Below are 24,697 nucleotides of genomic sequence, written 5' to 3'. Positions count from 1 at the left end.
TGTTTAAAATGACTTATTAGTTCTTTTTATGTATAATTTCAAATTTTCTTAAAGTACACAAAGAATTTCCTAAATTTGCTCTCAGTGAACTGTTCTTTTGGCTATAGTAGGTCATGAAACACAGCATTTATTCTTATAAATGGAAATTTCTCATCATCTACATTATTTCTTGTGAAAAAAGCTTGTGACTTTTTTTACTTTTTTTGGGGGGGCTGGATATATTAACATTGCTCTGAATTGATATATATTTCAGATGAGAAATTCAGTGACATAAAACTAATATTTATTCATTGTGATCCATTATTTAAATTGTTTTCCTAATTTAAGAAAACGAAGTTCTGCGCATAACTTTCAAATTTGTGTAACTCAATTTAACATGAGGTGCTGGTGGACAGTTTGAGTCTACCTGTGGAATATCTTGCTATGTTCAGTGCTTAAAAATACATATTTCAGATGAGAAATTCAGTGACATAAAACTAATATTTATTCATTGTGATCCATTATTTAAATTGTTTTCCTAATTTAAGAAAACGAAGTTCTGCGCATAACTTTCAAATTTGTGTAACTCAATTTAACATGAGGTGCTGGTGGACAGTTTGAGTCTACCTGTGGAATATCTTGCTATGTTCAGTGCTTAAAAATACACTCACAGGTAATTGATTGGTGAAAACACTATATAATTTTAAATTAGCTTGTACGCTACAGGTGTTTTATGTCTAAATAAAAAGGAAACATTTTTTAAATATTAAAAAACAAATAAATGCTTGAGAGTAAAAGCCCACTTCATAGTATTTAAATCATTTCAATTTTCAAAATTTAGGCTAAAAGTAAGATGAAATCTATTTTTCTTTTCAAGATGCCTGATCCATGAAACTGCCTAATAGATACAATTTGTACTCACAAAGGATCATCGATGACGGTCTCCAATGCATTGAGCAAATCTGTTCTTGTCATTGTGATGAAATCCAATCTAATGGCTGCACCCTTTGCCTTCATGTGAACAATGTTATCAGCTTGATCATAAAAGAGAGGAATGCCCACCATAGGGACCCCATGGTAGATCGCCTCATAGATGCCATTGGTTCCACCATGAGTTACAAAGACTTTGGTTTTTGGATGACCTAGGATTTGGGAGAATTTAAGAAAAATTATTGATTAAAAATCTTAAAAATAAATAAAGAAATTATAATATAAGGCACTAAGAGATGAAGTCTTTTCTAGGTAATTCATTATTATAACCACAAAACTATGTTAAAAGTGTTCAATCCATGGAGAGGTAAATGAAGGTTTCAAGGAATAGGTGGTGTGTGAATTGAGTCTTGATAAAGTAAAACAAAAGTTTCCAGGTGGACAAAAGAAATAACATATCCTGGGAAGAAGGAAATAGCATGTGAAAACATAGGCAGTGCGGTGAGAGCGTGTGTTCTCCTAAAGACACAGTAAAGCTCCTGAGTTTGATATGTAGGTGTGTAGGGAAGTAGGGAGTCTTTATGTTTCTGGAGTCACACTAAGGAAAGGTTAGTCTTCATCATGAACTGTTGTTATCAGTTTATGATTTAGAACATTTGCTGAGGAAAATAAAGAGTCAAGATACAAGTAAAGATGGTGTTTTAGTTTTCAGTTAAATTTGAAGTAGTACTCAAAAGGATAAGTATGAGGTACTAGAGAGAAGACATAAAGCCAAGGTGAGAAGCGATTGATCATAAAGACTGTTACTGTGTGTAATAAAATGCCAATAGTTCTTTATAAATTTCCCCTAAGACAGGAACATAAATGTAAAATTGATAGGAAGCTTTCGCATTGTTCATAGCAAATTTTCAGTACATTTATTTCCTGCCAATCTGTTATCTTGTCATTTGTCTGTTTCTTATGTTTCAGGATTTGTTCTGCAGAGTCTCACCAAGAAGGTCATTCTGAGGAATCCATTTGTACAGCTGAGTGTTGGGTCCCAGGGTATCTGGTTTCTTGCCATCAAATCTCCATATCACCTTTTTGGGTAAGAAAACCTCCAATTATTTTAATCTAATTTTAAATTATAGCACAAATAAAGGTTAAAGAGTTTAAGAAATGACATAATTAAACACCTATCAGGTGACAGATAATGAGAACTAGAGATGATAATGATAACTACTAAATTGGTAATGTACATAGAATGCATACTTTTCTTGTGTTTAGTTTATATTTAATTGGGTTATGCAGCCTCAATAATTCATAAATTGAATATTTGAGGAATTCATAAATATTATATATATATATATATATCAGAAATAGTTACTATAGATATAGTGCAACAATCTATGAAAATCTGATTACACACTGAAGAATCTATATTTTATACTAATTCTGAAGTGCAAATATCAAGCTGCCATTTTAAAGTACTATTTGAGGAAGTGTATTTATAATTATTTACTTCATGTTACTATATTAATGTCTGGAAATAAAAACTATATTTTTAATTCATAGAGTTGATCCTTTCTCTTGCATATTCCTCTTTAAGATATTGCAGGGGAAAACCATAGCAGATTGAGATTTCACTTTCTCTAAATTTAGATTCATTTTCTCTAAGTTGATTCATTTGGTACTTTCATTCTGAGTTGGGGTATTTGATAGCTTTCTCCTTAGTAGGACAAAGTCAAAGAATCTGACACCCACAGCTGAGAAAAACAGTTTATTTGGCTCATATTTTCAGTACATTTAATTCATGATTGGCTGGTCCTAGTAAGAAATATCAAAGAAGAAGGGCATGGCAGAAAAAAATTGTTTAATGTTGTTGGCTGGAAAGCAAGGGAGGGAAATAGTGCCAATGAGGAAGGGTCATGAATCAGATAAAGTACTCCCAGCCATTCCTTTGGGATATTTCTACAAACATTAATATGCATGTTTCACTGGCCCTCTGCAGTTAATGATACAAACAGGGTGACAATTAAACTTAACATTGACATTCTACTCCTTTTCTATTGGACACTCAAGCAAATCTCCTTAAGACATACTTAATATCAAAAGAAAGTCAATACTCAGGTCATAATTGGGCCTAACATGACACAACTATGCTGTGTAAAACTGAAAATTCGATAGTCCTTTCCCAAAGTCTCAAGAGGTATGGCATTGCTCAGAAATGCAAGCAAAAATTTCCTCTGAGATTCAAAGAACATCTTATTTGTGAACCCCTATACAATAATATTGGTTATGTGATCCCATGGTTTAGTGGTCCAGCATAAGTATTTCATTCCAAGGGACAGAATTAGCAAGACAGGAAAGCATCAGACAAAAGCAAGCCTGAAATTCAATAGAGCAAACATTAAGACCAGGTACTTGAGGTCTGACATCCAGGATACATGATGATGATGTGTGAATTCCAATGGACTTGCAGAGCCACATTCCTATTCCCTTGCTGGTTGCAATCCATGTAGCCTCTCTCTGGTTAGGTTTCCACATACTTCCTATGACTCTCGTTAGCAGATGTTCCCCAGTCCTAGGTGCCTTGACTCCCCAGACTGCACTCTACATTCTGCTTCATTAGAAAGCAAAAGCTCCAAACACTGCCCTCTCAAGAGCTCATTTGCTGACTATCCTTCCTATTAGCACTGTGATCTTCTCATCTCCGAGCAGAATCTCCAGTCAGGCACTACTCACAGTATCCTGGGCTTCCCTATCCTGAAAGGAATGGAGAATCCTTTCCAACATTTTCTGACAAATCAGTTTCAGTGGCTTCCAAGCCACATTGATATAGTCACAACAATGACCCCTTTTGCCTGGTACCACTTTTCTGTAGTGGGCAGCTTCCCTGTAGCTCAGATAAAGTATTCAACACCCACAGCTGAAGGAAAAGACATTTATCTGGCTCCTGATTCCAGTAGATTCCATCCATGATTGGCTGGCTCCATGGGAAAAACATCACAGGGTAAGGGCACAGCAGAGTAAAGCTGCTTAGCTGATGGTGGCTTGGAAGCAGAGCAAGGGAACATTGCCAGAGAGAAGGGCCAAGAAACCATGACCCAAAGTCATGTCTCCATTACCTACTCACACGCATATGAGAGTGCCATTTATCAATCTCCTGGGCAGCTCCCAAGCCAACCAGATTGACAGTTATTCTTAGTCTTCATTCTTGATGTCATTTTTATCCTTTTTCTGAATAGCACCAAGAACAGCATTATGGATAGGCCCTTTCCAGTATTTATGGGAGCATTAATTCACAGAGGTGATGCTCCTGAGTAATGCACATCTGACTAGGTAATACTTGCTTATTTTTATTGTCCTTCTGTTTTGACTCATTAAAATTTAATCAGATTCTGATAAGTTCTGTAGTATACACATGTCCTCAATAATCTTGGAAGGAAAATGAAGAAACAACAGGACAGAATTTGATGACTTCTGTGTCTCTTCCTGCAATGCCCCTCTAAAACCAAGTTCACAATACACTTTTTAAATGAATGTCTAACTAATCACAATGTTATACAAAGCACTCTGTGTACCCTATCAGCATATGGCAGATATCTCTGTTGTAGAAGTGGTTTATGGCTTACATGAGCAAAATCATGAAGGTGAATCTCTCACCATGGAAGTTTCTGTAATCAGACTACTTACAGCCTCATTAGTTAGTAGTTTTCCACCACTGAAGCACTTTATCTCACCTTTTGTGGAATCTGAGCAAGGGCCGATGCAATTACATTGGCTCTTTCTTCTGTCACATTCCCAACCATTGACCCCAGAGAAAACAACACAACACCATGTTCCCCAGAGCTCTGCACAAAGTCTTCCATTTCCTGCAAAGACAGGATTGGTTCCATTAGAGAAGAACAACACCAGCCCACAATACTGAAAGTACTGTTGAGGAAAGGAAACTATGTAGTACCAGCAATAATTAGAGTAGTGGCTTTTATAAAAAGTTATATGTATATACATGTATACATGTATACATGTATACATATATGTGTGTGTGTGTGAGTAATATACTGTCTTTGCAAACTCCAAACTATTTTCATCTTTCAAAAATGAAAAATTATCAAATTCAAGAAATCCTCCTTACATTTTTCCCAGAACTTTGGTCACCATACTTATTTCTATCAATACTAATTTGTTTAATTTAAATACTATATAGAATTGGATTCACATAATACGTCTCTTATATTTTGAAGGGCTATTTTTTTTTATAATTTTTTTTATTGAGTTTATTGGTACATTTAGGGATACAGTACAGTTACATTTATTGTTGGGATCATGTACCTTTACATGGCAAGTCTTGATTCTCATTTTTTTTCCCTTACCTCTGCCCTCCCTTCACCCCCTCCTCCCCTCCCCATCTACAAACACTTTATTTTCATCTTTTCATTCTCTCACATTTTTTTCTTTTCCCTTTTTGTTCTTCCCCTACGTATCACACCTTCCCTACACCTTTAGCTCCTTTCCTCCCATTTCTAAATGTCAGTAATCTTATTAGAATCTTATGCATTGTTGCAGAATATTCACACCAGGGAAACTATTTGGTATTTACACATGTGGGACTTATTTATTTCACTTAGGAGTATATCTTCAATATGTATCCATTTTCCTATGAATGAATCTATTCTCTCGCTCTTTATGGCTGAGTAATATTCCATTTTATAGAAAAACCACAACTTCTTTATCCAGTTTCCAACGGATGGGCAAATAGGTTGTTTCCAAGATTTAGCTATTACAAACTGTGCCGCTATAAACATGGGTGCACATACTTCTCTGTGATATGATTCTTTTAGTTCTCTTGGAAAGATACCCAACAGAGGGATGGCTGGGTCAAATGGAACCTCCAGTCCAAGCTCTTTGAGGTATCTCCATATTGATTTCCATAGTGGTTGCACTAGTCTGCACTCCCACCAACAATGGAGGAGGGTTCCTTTCTCCCCACAACCCCGCCAACATTTGTTATTGTGTGATTTCTTGATAGCAGCCATTCTTTGTGGGGTGAGGTGGAATCTCAGTGTTGTTTTCATCTGCATCTCTCGAATGACCAGTGATGTGGAACATTTTTTCATATATTTTCTTGCTGCTTTCACTTCTTTGTATGAGAAATGTCTGTTCATTTCGGATGCCCATTTTTGGATCGGGTCTTTATATTTGGGGGGACTGATTGTTTTGAGTTCTTTATATATCCTTGATAATAGTCCTTTGTCTGAGGTACAGCTGGTAAAAATTTTTTCCCACATTGTAGATTGTCTCTTAGTTCTGCTAATGGTTTCTTTTGAAGTACAGAAGCTTTTTAGTAAGATGAGATCCCAGTTGTTGATTCTTTCTGCTAGTTCCCGTGCTACTGAGGATTTGTTCATAAAGTCTTTTCCTATACCAATGTCTTCCAGAGTTCTGCCTAACTTACTTTCCAGCAAGTTTAATGTTTCTGTTTTAATATTTAGATCTTTAATCCATTTGGATTTTAATTTAGTGCATGGCGAAAGATAAGGGTCTAATTTTAATCTGTGACAGGTTGATATCCAGTTTTTCCAACACCATTTATTAAAGAGGCTATCTTTCCTCCACTGAGGATGGTGAGCTCCTTTGTCGAAGATGAGGTAGCTGAGTACATCTGCATTTGTTTTTGTGTCTTGCAGTCTGTTCCATTGATCCTCAGGCCTATTTCTTTGCCAGTACCATGCTGTTTTTATCACAGTGGCTTTGTAGTATAGTTTCAAATTGGGAATTGTTACACCTGGTGCCATGTGACTGTTGCCTATAATGGCTTTTGCTATTCTAGGTCTCTTGTGGTTCCAAATGAATTGAAGGGCTATTTTTAATTAATTTAATGTCATGTTTGCTCAGGATAGACAGAATTTAGAAACCACCCCCAGAAGGAGACTCCAATACCCTCAAACCCAGTAATATTCACAGATGCTGGAACAGAGAAAACAGTGGACCGAGCTCAGCATGCTTTCTGAGGCTAACTCATAGGGCCTACTATGAATATTGCTACTACCAGGCCCAGAATAGATGTCCATTTTCGACCTCAGAAGAAATAATTATTAAATGAGGCGGGTGTCTCAATTGGCTATGTTTACAAGGGAGGAATATTTCTGTGTGTACAAACTTTATGTACTTTGTCAATAAATCTGCTAACAGACACCTAGGTTGCTTCAGTCTATTCATTGTCAGGAACAGAGCTGCTATGATCATCAGCATCCTTCCATTAACAGATATTGTCCTTCCATTGTAAGATATTTCCAAAAGCAGAATCACTGGATCATAAGCTAAACTTCAATATTATTATTCATTTCTACCCAGTTTTGTGTTTTTTAATAGGCCTCATCACTCATTCTCATTGGAAAGTGATTTCTCATATTACATGAATTTCTTTTATTATGTTTATTTGTGTGTGTGTGTGTGTGTGTTTCTCTATCTTTGTGAGTTTTTATAAGAGATGAACTGGATCCATACGTACTTATGCAAATGATTTTTTTCCTTTACCAAATTCCTGTCTATTTTTTCTTAAATTACTTGCCATGTAGGTTTTGGCTTTAGGGCATTCTGTCTGCATGCAGGGAATGGGTACTGTTCTTTGAGTTCTTCATTTGATGCCACAGTACTTAAGCTTAGAATTTTCTTAAATTGCCTTAGCAAAAATCCAACAACACTAGAACCTGATCATCAATACTGAATTTTCAGGTTCCTCAAATTCTCTATCTGAATGATATCTGATCTCCCACATTTTTCTATAACAATTACTTCATTAGGTCAGAATCTCCATCTTGTGATTTTTATTTCCCCTTAGTAATTTCCTTCCCACAATCCTGCCCTAAGATCTTGTCTATAAAGCACCCTTTCCTTATATTCAGTGTTGACTGGTATATTTAAACATGGACTTCCAAGATAATATCTACCTGTCTTTAGTAAGTGTCACAAAAAAGTGTTTTTTGTTTTGTTTTTAATTTCAATAGGGTAGTGAAACTCAGAGAGGGTAGAATTCATCACTGGAGTACTGAGCCTCCCACCAAGGACCATAAGTGGGTATCTCTGAAATCTTTCTCTGCACTTCTGACTGGTTGGATAGATATTAATCAATGAAATAAACTTCTGTACCACTATTCTTGAAGACCTTCTATTGAAGCTGGCAAGGACAGACATTGTTATGAATAACACTCTTCTCCATAAGCTGAGATAGATTTAAGAGAAAAAGGGGCAAGTTTAACTTCCTAGGTGTCTCAGCATAACGGGGATGAATACGAGTCTTTGGCAAACAGGAGCTTGTTATATTTGTAAGCTTCTTTGATTGAAATGCCCTGTTTGGCTGGCTAGTTATGAGCCTTTCTTTTACTTCCCATAGGAACATCTCAGTAGAATTAGAACTCTTTTTCAAACTCTTTATTTTACACAGGGGATTTAGCTCAGTGGTTCCAGCACCTGCTTTGCAAGCTCAAGGACCCTAGCTCAATCCCCGGTACAAAACAAAACAAAACAAAAAAAACAAAAAACCCCAAATTATTTATTTTACACTTTTTCAACCTTCCATGCTTACTTCTTATAGGTGTCATTTTTGTATCAGCAATATGGAACTTCAAGGCCACTTAGGGAAACTTAAGGAAGGGTCAAACCTGCTCCTAGAACTTGCCTCCCTTCCCATCACTTCTGTTCCTTATTCCTTTACCACACTTATTTACCCCTCAGCTCTGTTCATCCTTTCAGATGTCATCCATCAAATTCTTTTCAGGTCTTTCCCTCACTACACTCACACATTTCACTTCCCACTTCACCTTGGGTTCCTACATTGCTGGAGTGTCAGTCTAGGGCTTTAAAGCAACTCATTGGTCCCCCAATGCAACTGGAGCCCTATTGAGTATGTTATTTACCCAGATAGGCTCAGAAGTCATTCACAGGGAGGAAGGTCACCTGTGTCCTCATACTAAAATGCAGCCCAATCTTCCATCAGACAAGCCAGCCACATGAGGAGGAAAGATACACTTAAATGTTTCTGCATAAATAATTCCTAATAAAGTTTCACTCTTCCAAGTGGTATTACTAATTAACTCAATAGAATTCACATTTCTATTCAAAACATTTGGAGTTAAATGATTACTTATATAAGTAAAATAAACCTCAAGTCCCAGAAATTAAGAAATCTCCATGATACTTTTTATGTTCTTATGATTAAAATAAATCTTTGGTAAATAAAATTAGTTTTATGTTAATGTTCTTATTAAACTAATTATTTTTGTCAAATTTTTAAGTATATTATGAACTTATATTTTTAGTCTCTGTGCATTTATGAATCATATTACTTTAACAGGAAACAAACATGATTAACTAGATTTGGGACATATGTTTCCCTAAAACCATTTTCTAAAATCCTTTTGATAACTAGATACCTTAGATATGTGCTATGTTCTTCAATTCATGTATACATATTAAATAAGTAGACCATGGATGGCAAACCTTTTAGAGCTTTCAGTGATACAAAGTGTCATCCCTGACATACATGTGATACACTCACTGCCACTGAATAGGACCAATTCTCATTAGGCTTAGCACTAAAATGCTATTTTCCCTAAGAATGTATTTATACATTTTTGACATGATGCTTTGAAGCTTATTACATTTGTTCTGTTAATGAACACAAGAAATCATAGTATGATGAACTAATAGTAAAATTATCTGTGTCACAGAAACATTTGCTTGCCAGCTGGACTTTATGCAAAACTCTACAATCTACTATTTCCTGGCCAGCATCTTAGGTGCTCAGTCACCAGACAAATGCCCACCTGGACAATAGCAGCATAGGCGTGCAGGGCCCAGGAAGGGCTCCAAATAGACACCAGGAGCTTGGGTATACAGGCCCCATCCAGAACCCTGACTGGACAGCAGCACTACTCAGGGATTCAAAAAGGCCATCATTCTGAACCCAGGAATTGTCCCAGTGGTGAGCAGTAGAGAAAAAGCCTCTCTGAGGCATGTTGATGATGATGGAAGCACTCTGTGTGAGCACAGCCACTTCAACAAATGCACAGACTACATCTGTTGAAATGAGAAGACTCAAAACCAGACTTCCAGATCACCAAAGGCAAACCCAAAGGGCAAGAAGGTGGAACAATCTGATACTCAACCACCTGGACTCCCTGAACTGACAATGAAAGAGGATCTGGAAAAAAAATCAGAAAACACTTCTCAGATAAAAACAGAGATTATGTCCATAGTGAAATACAGTGTTAATAACTCTAGAGCTGACACAGATCAAAGGAAAGAAAAATAGAGGAGCAGAAAAACATACCCAGCATAGGAAAAAAATGGAATTCATAAGGCAGATGCAAATTAATATCCAGGAGATTAAAAACTCCATTGCAAGTTTAAACAGTAGAATGAGCCAATGTGATAACAGAATACCAGTTCTAGAAGACAGGATTGCAATTAGTGACCAGGAAAACAAAGATTTCTTAAAAATACTAAGGGACAAGCTGGGGATTAAGCTCAGTGGTTCTGCTTCCTGCCATGCAAGTACAAGAACTCAAGTTTGATCACTGGTAACACACACACACACACACACACACACACAGAGAGAGAGAGAGAGAGAGAGAGAGAGAGAGAGAGAGAGAGGTAAAGAAGCACAAGAAATCAATCTAGCAACTTTTAGATGATGCAAAGAAGAATAATACAAGACTCATCAGAGTCCATGAAGATCAGAAGATAGTGCAAATGACATTTAAAAAAACTGTTCATGAAAATAATGGCAGAAAACTTTCCAAGCATAGGAAAAGAATTTGACATACAGATAAGTAAGAGATATAGGACTCCAACTAGCCATGATGAAAAATAATCTACACCTAGGCATATCAGTATCAAGATTCCAAAACCCAATACAAGAACAAAATACAACAAGCCGAAAAAAGAAACAAGTCACATACAAAGGAAAGCCCATCAAATCACAGAAGATTTCTCAAAGCAAACCCTCAAGAGGCTGGACTAAAGTACTTCAAGCCCTAAAAGAAAAAACACTCTCACCTAGATTGATGCACCTTACAAAACTACTTTTCAAGATGGATGGAGAAATAAGATCCTTTCATGACAAAGAGCATCTGAGGCAATTTATGAATACCAAACCAGCACTCTAAAAGTTTTGAACAATATCCTAGGAAAAGACAAAGAGTGGTACAACCCCATGAAAACCAGAAGAATGAATCCACCAGGAAAAACAAGAAATTAAATGCAAAGGCAGAGAATAAAACAACAGGAAATGATCATTACAAGGATAAGTCAATATAAACATTTGTAACCATCAATGTTAATGGTCTCAATTTAACAATCAAATGAAATAAACTGTCAGAATGGGTCAAGATCCTCCAATATGCCAAATACAAGAAACACAACTCAACAAGAAATTCGTAGACTGAAAGTTAAGGGGTGGAAAACAGTTTTCTGTGCAATAGGAACCCACAGAAAAGGAGTAGCTGTCTTATTTGAAGATCAGATTTCAAACTGACACTAATAAGTGAGACAAAAAAAAAGTCACCACATCCTTGTAAAGGGAACAATCCAAGAGGAAGAGACAAAAATCATAAATATATATGTACCAAATACTAATGCAGCCAACTGTATAGAACAAATATTAATGGACACAAAAAATTAAGTTAGCAGTAATACAAGAGTTGTGGGAAACCTCAGTACCCCACTATGACAAATCAATAGTTCAACTAGACAAAATATAAAAAATGAAATTCTAGAACTCAATGAAACTCTTGACCAAGTACACTTAATACATGTTTACAGAGTATTCCACCCAACAAAATCAGAATACATATTATTTTCAACTGCACATGGTTCATTCTTCAAAGTAGAACACATACTTGCTCAGCAAACATGTTTAAGTGAATGCAAAGCAATTGCAGTTATCCCCTTTTTCTTGTCAGATCAAGCTGTGATTAAATTGGAGTTCCACAGAAAAAGAAATCACAAGAATTTTATAAACAAATGGAAGTTGAACAACACCCTTCTGAACAATCAATTGGTCACAGAGGAAATTAAAGTAGAAAACAGACAGTTTCTACAATTAAGTGATAAAGCAAATGAGACATATTGGAATCTATGGAATATAATGAAACCAATCTTATGAAAGAAATTCATAGCAGTAAATACTCATATTAGGAAAACAGTGAGGTCAAATAAACAACCTGATGCTGAACCTCAAGCTTCCAGAAAAAGAAGAGCAAGACAAAGACAAAGCTCATACGAGGGATGAAATTATAAAGATTAGAGCAGAAATCAATGCAATGGACACTAAGGGAATGATATAAAAACTCAATGAAGCAATGAGTTGGCTCTTTGAAAGAATAGACAGAATTGACAAACCCTTAGCCAACCTTATCAAAAATAGGGAAAAAAGGCCCAAATCCATTCCATTAGGAATGAAAAGAGTGAAGTTACAATGGACCCAGCAGAAATCCAGAAGATCATCAATATCTACTTTGAGAATGTATATGCCAAGTAGACAGAAAAGAAAGAAGAAATGAACAGATTTCTAGATATATATGAATTACCAAAGTTGAATGAAGAAGACCTAAAAATTCTGAAGAAACCAATATCAACTGATGAAACTGAAACCATAATTAAAAATGTATCAATGAAGAAAAGCCTGGGCCCTGACATCTTTAATGCTGAATTCTTCAATAAATTTAGAGAAAAACTATTGCCATTGCTGTTTAAACTCTTAAATGAAATTGGAAGGGAAGCAATACTCCTGAAATCATTCCTGGAAGAAAGCCTCATTTTGATGCCAAAAGCAAAGAAACAACCAATTGAAAAGAGAACAATAGGCCTATCTCCCTAATAGACACAAAAGTGCTCCACAAGATACTGGCAAACAGAACACAGAAGATCATCACAAAGATCATACACCCTGACCAAGTGGGATTCATCCCAGGGATGCAGAGATGGTTGTACATAAATAAATCAATAATTTGATACACTGCATTTACAGAACCAAGGACAAAAATCATATGGTCATCTCAATAGATGCAGAGAAAGCAATTGACAAAATCCAACACACATTCATGAGAAAAACCCTACAGAAATTGGAATAGATGGCCTCTGTCTCAACCTGATAATAGCAACCTATGAAAATCCAAAAGCCATACTAAATGGTCAAAAACTGAAATCCTTCATGCTAAAATCAGGAACAAGACAAGAATGTCCTCTATGACTTCTCCTGTTCAATATAGTTCTGGAAATATAGCCACAGCAATTAGACAGGAGGAAGAAATAAAAGGAATAATGTTAAGAAAAGAAGAAGTTCAATTGTCTTTATTTGCAGATGACATGATACTCTATATAGAAGACCTCAAGAACTCCACCAAAAGTTTTCTAGAATTAATAACCAAATTCAGTAGACTAGTTGGGTACAAGGTCAACAAACAAAAATCAATAGCTTTCCTGTACACAATTAACAGACTTACTGAAAGAGGAACAGGAGAAAAGTGAACTTTTTATAGTGAACTTCTTTCACTATAGCTTTCAAAAAAATGAAATACCTAGGAATCAAACTAACAAAAGAAATTAAAGACTTCTATGAAAACTCAGACTAATGCCCCCAACTATATAAAACAAATATGAAGGGATATGAAACACCAAAGAAGCACTAAGACAATTGTAGTCGTGACTTTACTACCTCACTGTCACAATTAGACAGTTCATCGAGACAAAAAAATCAACAATGAAATTCTAGAACTAAAGCAAGCTTCTGACACAGGTCATTCTGCAAAATAGACCACATACTATATCATAGAACATGTTTAAATAAATGCAAAGGAATTGAAGTCAACCCTGTATATTATCAGACCATAGTGCAAATAAGCTGGAGATCAATAACATAAGAAACTGCCACAACTTCACAAAACAGGGAAACTGAATAACACACTCCTGAACAACCAATGGGTCACAGAAGAGATTAAAGAAGAAATTAGACAGTTTTTACAAATAAATGACAATGCCAATACAACATACAGGAATCTATGGGACAAAATGAATGCAGTTCTACAAGGGAAATTATGAGCAGTGAATGTCCACACTAGGAAAATAGAGCAAACTCAAATAAACAACCTAATGCTGTCTATTAAGCTTCTAGAAAAATAAGAGCAAGAAAAACCCAAAGCTCATAAAAGGGAGGCAATTATAAAGATCAGAACAGAAATCTATGCAATGGAGACTAAGAGAATGTAATGAAAAAAAAATCAAAGAATTGAAGAGTTTCTTCTTTGAAAGAATAAATGTAATTGATAAACCCTTAGCCAATCTTTTCATAAAAGGAAAGAAAAGACTCAAATATATGAAATTAGAAATGAAAAAGGTGAAGTCACAACAGATCCAGTAGAAGTCCAGAGGATCTCAATACCTACTTCAAGAGCCTGTACTCTATTAAAATGGATAATATAGAAGAAATGGACAGATTTCTAGTACATATTCATTATCAAGTAGAAAAAAAATATAAATACTCCAATTAGAGTGAAATTGACAATCAGTGAAATTGAAAATGTTACTAAAAATTTACCAAAAAGGAAAAGCTGATGTCCTGATGGATTCACTGCTGAATTCTATCAGACATTTAGAGAAGAACTATTGCAACAACTCTTTTCAACTGAAAAGAGAACTACCAGCCAATCTCCCAAATGAACATGGATGCAAAATTCTTCAATAAGGTACTGGCAAGCAGAATACAGAGGGTCATGATGATCACACACCCTGATCAAGTCAGATTTATCCCAGGGATGCAAAGATGTTTCAATATACATAAGTCAATAAATGCAATACACTATATTAATAGAGTCAAGGACAAAAGACTCTGCAGAAAATTGGATAGATGGTCTTTTTTCTCAACTTGATGAAGGCTATCTATGAAAAACCAACAGCCAACTTCATACTGAGTGGTAAAAACTGAAAATCTTTACAACAAAGTCAGGAACAAAACAAGGATGTCCACCATCACCACTCCTGTTCAATATAATTCTGGAAACATTAGCCACAGCAATTATACAAGAGAAAGAAATTAATACAACAAAGATAGTAAATGAATTTAAAGTGTCATTATTTGCTGACAATATGATACTTTACATAGAAGACCAAAAAAAAAATCTGCCAAAGGACTTCTAGACTTAATTGACAGATTCAGCAGAGCAGCTTGATACAAGCTCAACACTCAAAAATCAATAGCCTTCTTATACACAAATAACAGACATACTAAGAGAGAAAACAGGGAAACAGTTCCTTTCACAATAGCATCTTAAAAAAAAAAAGAAAGAAATACCTAGGAATCAACCTAATGAAGGAAGGAAAGGACCTTTACATTAAAAACTACAGCACTCTAAAAAGAGATTGAAGAGGATATAAGAAGATGGAAAGACATCCCTTGCTCCTGGATAGGAAGAATTGATATAGTGAAAATGGCCATAATTCCAAAACTGTGATACAGATTCAATGCAATTCCAATAGAAATGCCAACAGTATATTTCACAGAACTGGATAAAATAATCCAAAAATCCTTTTGGAACCAGAAGAGACCTAGAATACAAAAGCCATCGTAGGTAACAGAGACATGATAGCAAGTATCACAATCCCCAACTTGAAACTATACTACAAAGCCTCTGTGATAAAACAGTACAGTACTTGCAAAGAAACAGACCTGAGGATCAGTGGAACAGATTGGAAGATGCAGAAACAATTCCAGAAATATTCATCTACCTCATGCTTGACAAAAGAGCCAACCATCCTCATGGGAGGAAAGACAGCCTCTTTAATAAATAGTGTTGGAAAAACTGGAGTTCAACTTGATAAAGATTAAACCAAGTCCCTCATCTTTCACCATGAGCTAAACTAAAACCCAAGTGGATTAAAGATTTAAATGTTAAAATAGAAACACTAACCTTGCTGGAAGATAAGCTAGGTAGTACTCTTGAAGAGTTTGGCTTAGGAAAATACATTATGAACAAATGCTCAGTAGCATGGGAAGCAGCACAAAGAATCAACAAGTGGAATCTCACCATTTTAAAAAACTTCTGCACTGCAAGAGAGCTAAGATACAACCTACAATGTGAGAACAAATATTACCATTTCCTATAAACTTCTTCAAGTACTTCACAAGGACTCTGATCAAAAACTTTCTGCATCTATTCTGCAGAAAATTTTTCCATACAGTAATTAGTAAACCACTTTTTAATCACTGACATGGACTCATGATACTCTGAAAAGTAGTCATATGAATTTCAAAAAAGCTCATTGCAAAATGTGAAAAAGTTTGAAATGTAAAAGAATTAATGAGACCATCCTTATTTCCCCAGCTTGAAATTTGTACATTCTTAGAGTTGGAGATATAATTCAGTGGTGCAGTACATGCTTAGCATGCACAAAGCCCTGGGTTGAATCCCTACCAAACACAACTATAAAAGAAATTTGTATGTTTTCATTCTTTTTTAATTCTGTTTATAAAACAAAAAGCATACATGTGAGTTGGGAGAGTAGTTCCTGGTAGACCTCTTGCCAAGCATAGGAAAAGCTTTGTGTTTAATCCCAAACACACACAGATAAATGCATGTATATTATATATATTCAGAAAATTGTAATTCTACTATGAATACATTTTTCTCTGACTGTAAATATTATCTCATTTTATTAATCATTTGCTCCTCAGTTTTCATGCTTGTTTATATCATAGTAATTTAGCACTCTCTACTTTGTTTTACCTTATATCTCCACATTACATATCTAAATTGCTTCAATGTGTCCTTTATGAATAACTGCTACACGTATTGATTATGCCACCTTAGTTATTTTTCTGTATGTGATTTCACAAGAATTTGTCATGAAGCAAGGGGAAACACATGAAAATTTGATTTCTTCTTGCACTACATTTTAAGAAGTTAATTTATTCCTAATACTCGTACACATTGATGGAATAGTGTGTGATATTTTGATAGATGTGTGCCATCATTCAGTTTCTATTCATTTTTTCTCTTGTCTTCCTTTTGACCTCTTCTCTTTTCCCTTCCACTGATGATCCCATTTCCCTTTACATGAATGGAGAAGTCCTTTAAAAATAAGTTTGCATCTCATGGACCTTTATGTATCTTGATTTTAATTTTGGAATCGTGAGTCAGCATGTGTAGCCACAACAATTGGCTTAAAAAGAGATATAAGGTTTTTAATTTTGAACAAGATGTTAATTCACATTGCTGCCAATAAGACTGAACAATATGTTCTAAAAATCATTCAGTGTCATTTAACAGTTCAGTACAATTTTTTTGGTTTTATTTATGAAAAGAGATATTTAACATATTCTTATGTTTCACCATGAGGAATACCATTCTACATGCTTAAATAATCCTTTTCTAATTATGAACTAAGTGGGAGCAGATTTCAAATGCAAGTGGCAGAAATTAACAGGCATTATTTAAGTGTGCAGCGTATGTGCTCTCCACTTTCTCTTTCAGCTGCTGTTAAGCAGCCATGGTGAGTAGAGCCATGTTCTCCAAGGCAATTTTCCTAAGGTCTCCTACATTGTTCTTGTACCAGGAAGCATCTGTGGTCTTTCATCATTCTAACATTTTCCACACAATCTCTATGACTTCTTTATAGTCTGTCTTCCCAAGTAGAATGAAGTTTGGGGATGACACTGTGCCTATTTGGTTTCTCTGTGCACCCAACAATCTGCTGTGAGGTATGTTAGGCACTTACTATCATATTTGGATGGACAGTGATTATTTTTTCACCTGTTTAATACTGCAATATCTTTGTTTAACTGTCATTGTCAAAATCCTCCAATTTGCCTTTATTTTCAAGAAAAATTAAATGCAGCTACTTGTGAAGGAAAAAATGTGCATGAGTGTCTGTGTGCAGGTCTCATTTCCACATTTCCTATAACTTTGTTACTGTAAGTCAGATATTCCAAATGAAGACCATGGCATACTTCCTGCTGAAAGAGCGAAGCAAACAGAACCAATGTTTACCTTAGGCAGAGGTTTGGCAGGTTTGCAGTGGAGTCCTCCAACAAAATCAAAATTGGGTAAGGATGGGCGAGGGAATTCCAAATCCCAGTAGGTTCGAATGAGCCACATTTCTGCTTTCCCCATTATCTCTGATAATGTAGTGGGTCTTCCTGAAGAGGAAAATGACATAACAGCTATGGAATGTGAGATGACTGCCAGGTGAATATGCATGCACCAGGTCTTTTTCTTAAAGATTTTCCAATGGTGTAGCAGAAGCTGTTTAAAAGTGCCCGTGTTTGATGATAGCAATTTATGATTCTATATATATGTTTATATGTACAGTTGTATATACACATACCTATCTCATGTGTACATAATATCTACAAATGTACATGTATCACATATTTGCCAGTCTCATATATATATATATTACAATGTATGAAAGTCATTGCACAAGATATTTGTGAGAGCAGTCTAGGTCTATAACTCACCTCAGTTCATTTACAATCTTAAATAAATGTCTAAGTAAACCAGTTTAAGTATATTTGCATTCTTTCTAAAGTTGCTTAAATACCAACACAAATATAAAGAAACATTTTAATTGCTTTATCATTTAGTTTTATACAACTCATGGAAACATCTTTCTTGGGAACACTCCATTTGGTGTGTAAAATGTCAAAAGTGGAATTTTGACCCTTGGTTTTCTGTGAACTAAGAATTTTCAGTGTGGCTAAATTATATGTAACTACTAGCTACTTTTGGTTCATGTTAAGAGCTTAAGAATATTTAGTTATTATACAAATATTTTGTCAAATAAGAGCTAGAAAAAATTTAGAAATATAAATCTTTAAACAGATGGAGAAGGAAAGTGAAATCAGTTAAAGTTCAATTTCTATATGTATTCTCTGTCTAGGATAGAGGCTGTATATCTACCAAATGTGAGGAAAGCATCAAATAAGATAACAATATAGTTTACTTTGTAAATGAAGAAATTAATCTACATTAGGAGAAACAATTTCTTGAATGCTACCTAGGCACACAAATATGGGAAATTTCTCAATTTACATGTAAATATTCATGAAGACATATACAGGATTTTGAAATTACTGTTTTCAGAGATGAAATAACATGGATAATAAAATGCTTGAAAAGTATTTATATGCTTAATGAAATCCTCAGTGCTATCTATGCATTATTGATGTATGAGTTCTTAAAGTGTTCTGTACAAGTGATGGCCAGACCTGTATAATGCAAGGTATAGTATCACCTTTTCCAAAATATTTTGAAATTGATAGAGTATTTTATACCTTTATTTCATCATTACATTAGAAAAGATGAACTCCTCTGATGTATTCTTTCAAGCAGACCATCAAAGGTACAGAAAAGTTAGGAGTTAAGAATAACAACTGAAAACAGAACTTACCTAATACTTCACTGTAAAACTGATTCCATTTCTTCTCATTAAATGCTTGGAACCAAAAATCAAAATAAAGCACATATATCATATTTTTTACCCTCTCCGTGAATGTCATTTGATCAGTTAATTCTGACAGAGCTACAGGCACATAGGAAGGAGGGAATGGAAGTTTTCCACTGTACTTTTCATACGTGTAGCCAGGAAATGAGCGGTGAGTGTACACAAAGGGTATATGCAGCAGCTCGGCAATCAGCTCACCACATGGAGTGAAGGCATCTGCAAGAAGAACATCAAAACTTGCTTCTTGTAGTTTTGACATAAGTTCCTTGTTCAGAACTAATTCTTTACAAGTAATTTCCATGGAGGTAGAACGTACCCACATTATTTCTTGCAATATTGAAAAATATGTCCAAGTTGATTCTTTTGGTTGCTCATAAATCAATTTCCTGAGTACATCTGCAAAGATATACTTCGAATCATCTCTACATGGTGATGTAGGATATGTCTCAAATTTAATAGCAGATTCCTTCTCCACAACCAAAGACATTGAATCGGAAGATCGCAAGACAGTCACCTCATGTCCCTTTTGGACAAGTACATCCAGGATGGTCTTTAAGTTGATCCAGTGGCTGTATTCCATGGGCCACACCAGCACTTTGCCACAGCTCCCAGAACCAAAGTAACTACTCAGCTGAAGCAGCAGGAGAATAGCAGTGAGTTTCATAGACATCCTGGTGAGAATGGCCTTTCCTTTCAATCTGTGTTCCCTCTGCAAGATCTTGCTGATTGGTGTCTAGGGAGAAGTCAGCAAATAGTTAAAATGTAACTTAGTTAAAACAGAATTTGTACTCCCCAAAGTAAATATATAAAAACACAATCAAGGTATGTGGATGCCGGGGCAAAGAGCAAATGTGGGATGACCTCGCTTTTAGTGATGGTGTGTAACAACTCATCCAGAATCATAAGTAATGTTTTACAGGTAGTGTGATGACCTTACATCTGCAATTCACCTGTTGCTGTGAGACATTTTGGCATAGGTAAACAACAGTGACAACTTAAAAAAAATAAAGAACCACGGCAAGTGAATCGACTTTTCTACAATGCTAATTTACACAGAATTAGTAATATAGTCATACAAATGGTGAAAGAACATTTTTGCATAGGTTGATGACAGACAGATTTGTACAATCATTGCTGCCATATTAACAAAAGTCATACATTTTATGAATTTTTAAAGCCTTAGTTCATCAGCATTGAATACAATTGCAGAAATATAAATTCTCCAATGTAATAAAATTAAGAGCAATTAATCATCATAGAGATCAACTTTTATCTATAACCATTCCAAGTTCCTCAGATATATGCAACAACTAAATTCCCTCCTGTCTTTAGAAGTTTATTTATTTTAAGGATTTCATAAAAATGGATCATGTTTTACATGGTTCTCTGATTAGATTCCATGCTTCTGTAATATTTAAAGCTTCACTGATGTAATATAGTATGGATCAATATTATATATCTTATAATTGCCAAATCATATTTTATTGTGCGTATATGGCATATTTATTGATTTGTTATTAAGTGGATGGACATTTGTTTTTTCCCATCTTTTGGGTTTTAAAAGGGATGTAATTTATTAATCTTCTTTTTTTCCCATTAAGTTTATTGTACATTTTAGGTAAATAAAGCAGTTAAATTTTTCATTGGAATCTTGTTCCTTTACATGACATATCTTAGTTCCTATTTTTTCCCTATTCCTAGGCCCTCCCTTCACCTCCTCTACCCTTCCCTATTTAGAAAGACTTTGTTTCCATTTTTTTTGTTTTCTCATATTTTTCTTTTACCTTACCATTGCCCTATCCCTCCCACTTTCCCTACTCACTTGATGCTTTTCTTCTTTTTACACAATATCAATTATATATTTAAAACCTATTTACACTTTAGATTTTCACACCAGAATACCTACTCAGTAATTAAACATATACATTCTATATATGTCACTTAAGATTATAGCCTCAATGTGAACTTAGCTATAAATGACTAGTTTCTCATACTTTATGGCTGAGTAGTACTGCATTTTATAATTAAAAAAATCTTCTTTATCCAGTCTTCAGTTGATGGGCAATTGGACTGTTTCCAAGCTTTAGCTATTAGAAACTGTGGCACTATAAACATGGGTGAATGGATATCACTGTGGTATGATTCTTTTAATTCTTTTGGGAAAATACCAAGCAGAGGAATAGCTGGGTCGAATGGGACTTCTTGTCCTATTTCTTTGAGGTATCTCTATATTAATTTCTACAGTGGTTTCTCCAGTCTGCACTCCCACCAACAATGAAGAAGAGTTCCTTTCTGCACACAACACTACCATCATTGGTTATTGCTTGCTTCATTTCTTGAGAAAAGCCATTCTTTCTGGAGTGAGGTGGAATCTCAGTGTTGTTTTCATTTGCATCTCTCAAATAACCTGTGATGTTGAACATTTTTTCTTATGTTTATTTGCTGCTTTTGCTTCTTTGTCTGAGAAATACCTGTACATTTCACATGTACATTTTAGAATTGGGTCTTTTTATATGTAGGAGGGTCTGAATTTTTTTCTTTATATATATTATATGGTAGACCTTTGTCTGAGGAGCAGCTGGTAAAAAATTTTCCCCCATTGTAGGTTGTCCCTTAGCACTGTAGGTGGTTTCTCTTGCAGTGCAGAGCTTTTAAAAAAGATAAGATCCTAGCTGTTGATTCTTTGTGCTACTTCCTGTGCTGTGGAGGATTTGTTGATGGTATTTTCCTACACCAATATCTTAAAGAGCTTTACCTCACTCATCGTCCAGCATGTTTAATGTCTCTGTTTTAATATTAGATCATTAAACCATTTGGATTTTAGTTTAGTGCATGGCGAAAGATACAAGTCTAGATTTAATCTGTGGCAAGTTGAACTCCAGTTTTTTCTACACCATTTACTAAAGAGGCTATCTTTCCTCCAGTGAGGTGTTTGGCTCCTTTGTCAAAGATGCATAGCTGAGTATGTCTGGAGTTGTTTATGCATCTTCTATTCTATTCTGCTGACCCTTGGGTCTGTTTCTTTGCCAGTATCCGTTTCCTTAGCAGATAGGCTTTGTAGCATAGTTTCAAGATGGGGATTGTTATAACCCCTACCATGTCTCTGTTGCCTTTTACTATTCTAGTTCTCTTCTGATTTCAAATGAATTTTTCAATTATTTTCTCTAGTTCTGTGAAATATACTGTTGGAATTTCAATTGGCATTTCATTAAATCTGTATAGCAGTTTTAGTATAAGGCCATTTTCACTATGTTGAATCTTCCTACTCAGGAACAGGGAATATCTTTCAATTTTCTTATATTCTCTTTGATCTCTTTTTTCAAGGAGTTGTAGTTGGCTTTTTTCATTAGACTGATTCCTAGATACTTCATTTTTTTTGGATGCTATTGTGAAAGGAATCATTTCCCTAATTTCTCTCTCACTGAGTCTGTTTTTTGTGTAGGATATTGATTTTTGATTGTTGACCTTGTATCCACTACTCTATCTATTTTAATGAATTTGTCAATTAATTTTGGCTATTAATATGATGTTGGCATTTGGTTTTTCATAGTTAGCCTTTATCAAGTTGAGATAAAGACTATTTCAATTTTCTGCCGGGTTCTTATCATGAATGTGTACTGAATTTTGTTGAATGCTTTTTCTGCATGTATTGAGATGACCATATGGTCTTTGTCCTTGACTCTCTTAGTGTATTACATTTATTGATTTATGTATATTGAACCATCCTTGTATCCCTGGGATGAAGCCAACTTGGTAGGGGTGTATGATCTCCTTGATGACCCCCTATAAGATGTTTGCCAGTATCTTATTGAGGAGTTTTGCATCTATGTTCATTAAGGAGATTAGCCTGTAGTTCACATTTTTAGTTGGGTCTTTCTCTAGTTTTGGAATCAAATTAACACTTGTTTCTATTAATCAATTTGAAAGTGTTGCTTCCCTTTCAATTTCATTAAAATGTTTAAAGAGTAGTGATGATAGTTCTTCTCTAAATGTCTTGTAGAATTCAGCAGTGAATCCATCAGGACCTGACTATTCTTTGTTGGTAAACTAATTACCATTTAAAATTCAGTGATTGAAAGTGGGGTGTTTAGAATTTTTTTATCTTCTTTGTTCAACTTTGGTAATTCATAAATATCAAGAAATTTGTACATTTCTTCTGTGTTTTACATTTTATTAGATTACAGATTCAAAAAGTAGGGATTCATGATCTTCTTGATTTTGGCTGGATCCGTTGTGCCTCACCTTTTTTTGTTCCTAATTGCATGGATCTGATCTGAGCTTTTTCTTTCCTTTTTTGATGAGATAGGCTAAGGATTCATCAATTTTATTTATTCTTTTGAAAACCAACTCTTGAATTCATTAATTGTTGTATCATTCTCTTAATTTCCATTGCAAACTTTAGGTTTTCCTTGCTTTTCTTTCTCTAGGAGCCTCACACTCATCATTAGGTTGTTTATTTGAGCTCACTCCATTTTCCTAGTATGGGCATTCATTGCTATGAATTTTCCACATAAAAGTGCTTTCATTGTGTCCCATAGATTCCTGTATGTTGTACTGGCATTATCATTTATTTGTAAAAAGTCACCAATTTCTTTAATTTCTTCTGTGATCCATTGATTGTTCAGGAGAGTGTTGTTCTATTTCTATGTGTCTGTGTTTGTGGAGTTCTTACAATTTCTTATGGTATTGATCTCCAGTTTAATTGCACTATGGTCTGATAATATACATGGGATAAATTTGATTCTTTTGCATTTATTTAAACATGTTCAATGTGCTAGTTTGTGAGCTATTTTGGAGAATGACCCATGTACAGCCTGAAAAAATGTATATTCTGATTTTGTGGGTGGGACGCTATAGACATCTATTAAGTTCATTTGTTCAAAAACCTTGGTTTTCCAGTATTTTATTGTTGATTTTTTGTGTAGGTAATGTCTATTTGTGACAGTGGGTAGTTTAGGTCCTCCAGTATAATTGTATTAGTGCTTATTTCGTTTTTTATTTTACCTAATATTTGTTTTATGTAGTTGGGAGCATTAATATTCAGTGAATATACATTTATTAATATCATCTCTTCTTCTTGGATTGTTCCCTTTACAGGGATGTAGTTGCCTTCTTTGTCTCTCTTAATTAGTTTTGGTTTGAAATTTACTGTGTCCATGAATAAAATAGCTACCCTGCTTTTTTCTTGGCTCCTGCCACATGAAGAACTGTTTTCCATCATTTCACTTTTAGTCTATGAGTTTCTTTTTTAATTAGGTGTGTTTCTTTTTTTTTTTTTTTTTTTTTTTTTTTTTTTTTTTTTTTT

At 34.9% G+C, this 24,697-nt stretch overlaps 1 protein-coding gene across 1 annotated transcript in view; it reads right to left on the bottom strand.

Moving 5' to 3' along the window:
• LOC104874309 (UDP-glucuronosyltransferase 2B31) overlaps window positions 1-24,697 on the bottom strand; it is a 71,201-nt gene that overhangs the window by 17,877 nt on the left and 28,627 nt on the right. Inside the window, exons 2-6 of the mRNA XM_010641320.3 lie at window positions 19,339-20,125; window positions 17,937-18,085; window positions 4,632-4,763; window positions 1,901-1,988; window positions 902-1,121 (exon numbers count right to left, since the gene is read on the bottom strand). Of these exons, the coding sequence (XP_010639622.1) occupies window positions 902-1,121; window positions 1,901-1,988; window positions 4,632-4,763; window positions 17,937-18,085; window positions 19,339-20,125 (1,376 nt within the window). The remainder of the gene's footprint in view (window positions 1-901; window positions 1,122-1,900; window positions 1,989-4,631; window positions 4,764-17,936; window positions 18,086-19,338; window positions 20,126-24,697) is intronic.

The sequence above is a fragment of the Fukomys damarensis genome, unplaced genomic scaffold (genome assembly GCF_012274545.1).
Source record: "Fukomys damarensis isolate Sample0158 unplaced genomic scaffold, DMR_v1.0_HiC HiC_scaffold_35, whole genome shotgun sequence".
NCBI classification, from domain to species: Eukaryota; Metazoa; Chordata; class Mammalia; order Rodentia; family Bathyergidae; genus Fukomys; species Fukomys damarensis.
This window is presented reverse-complemented; position numbering and strand designations above follow the sequence as displayed.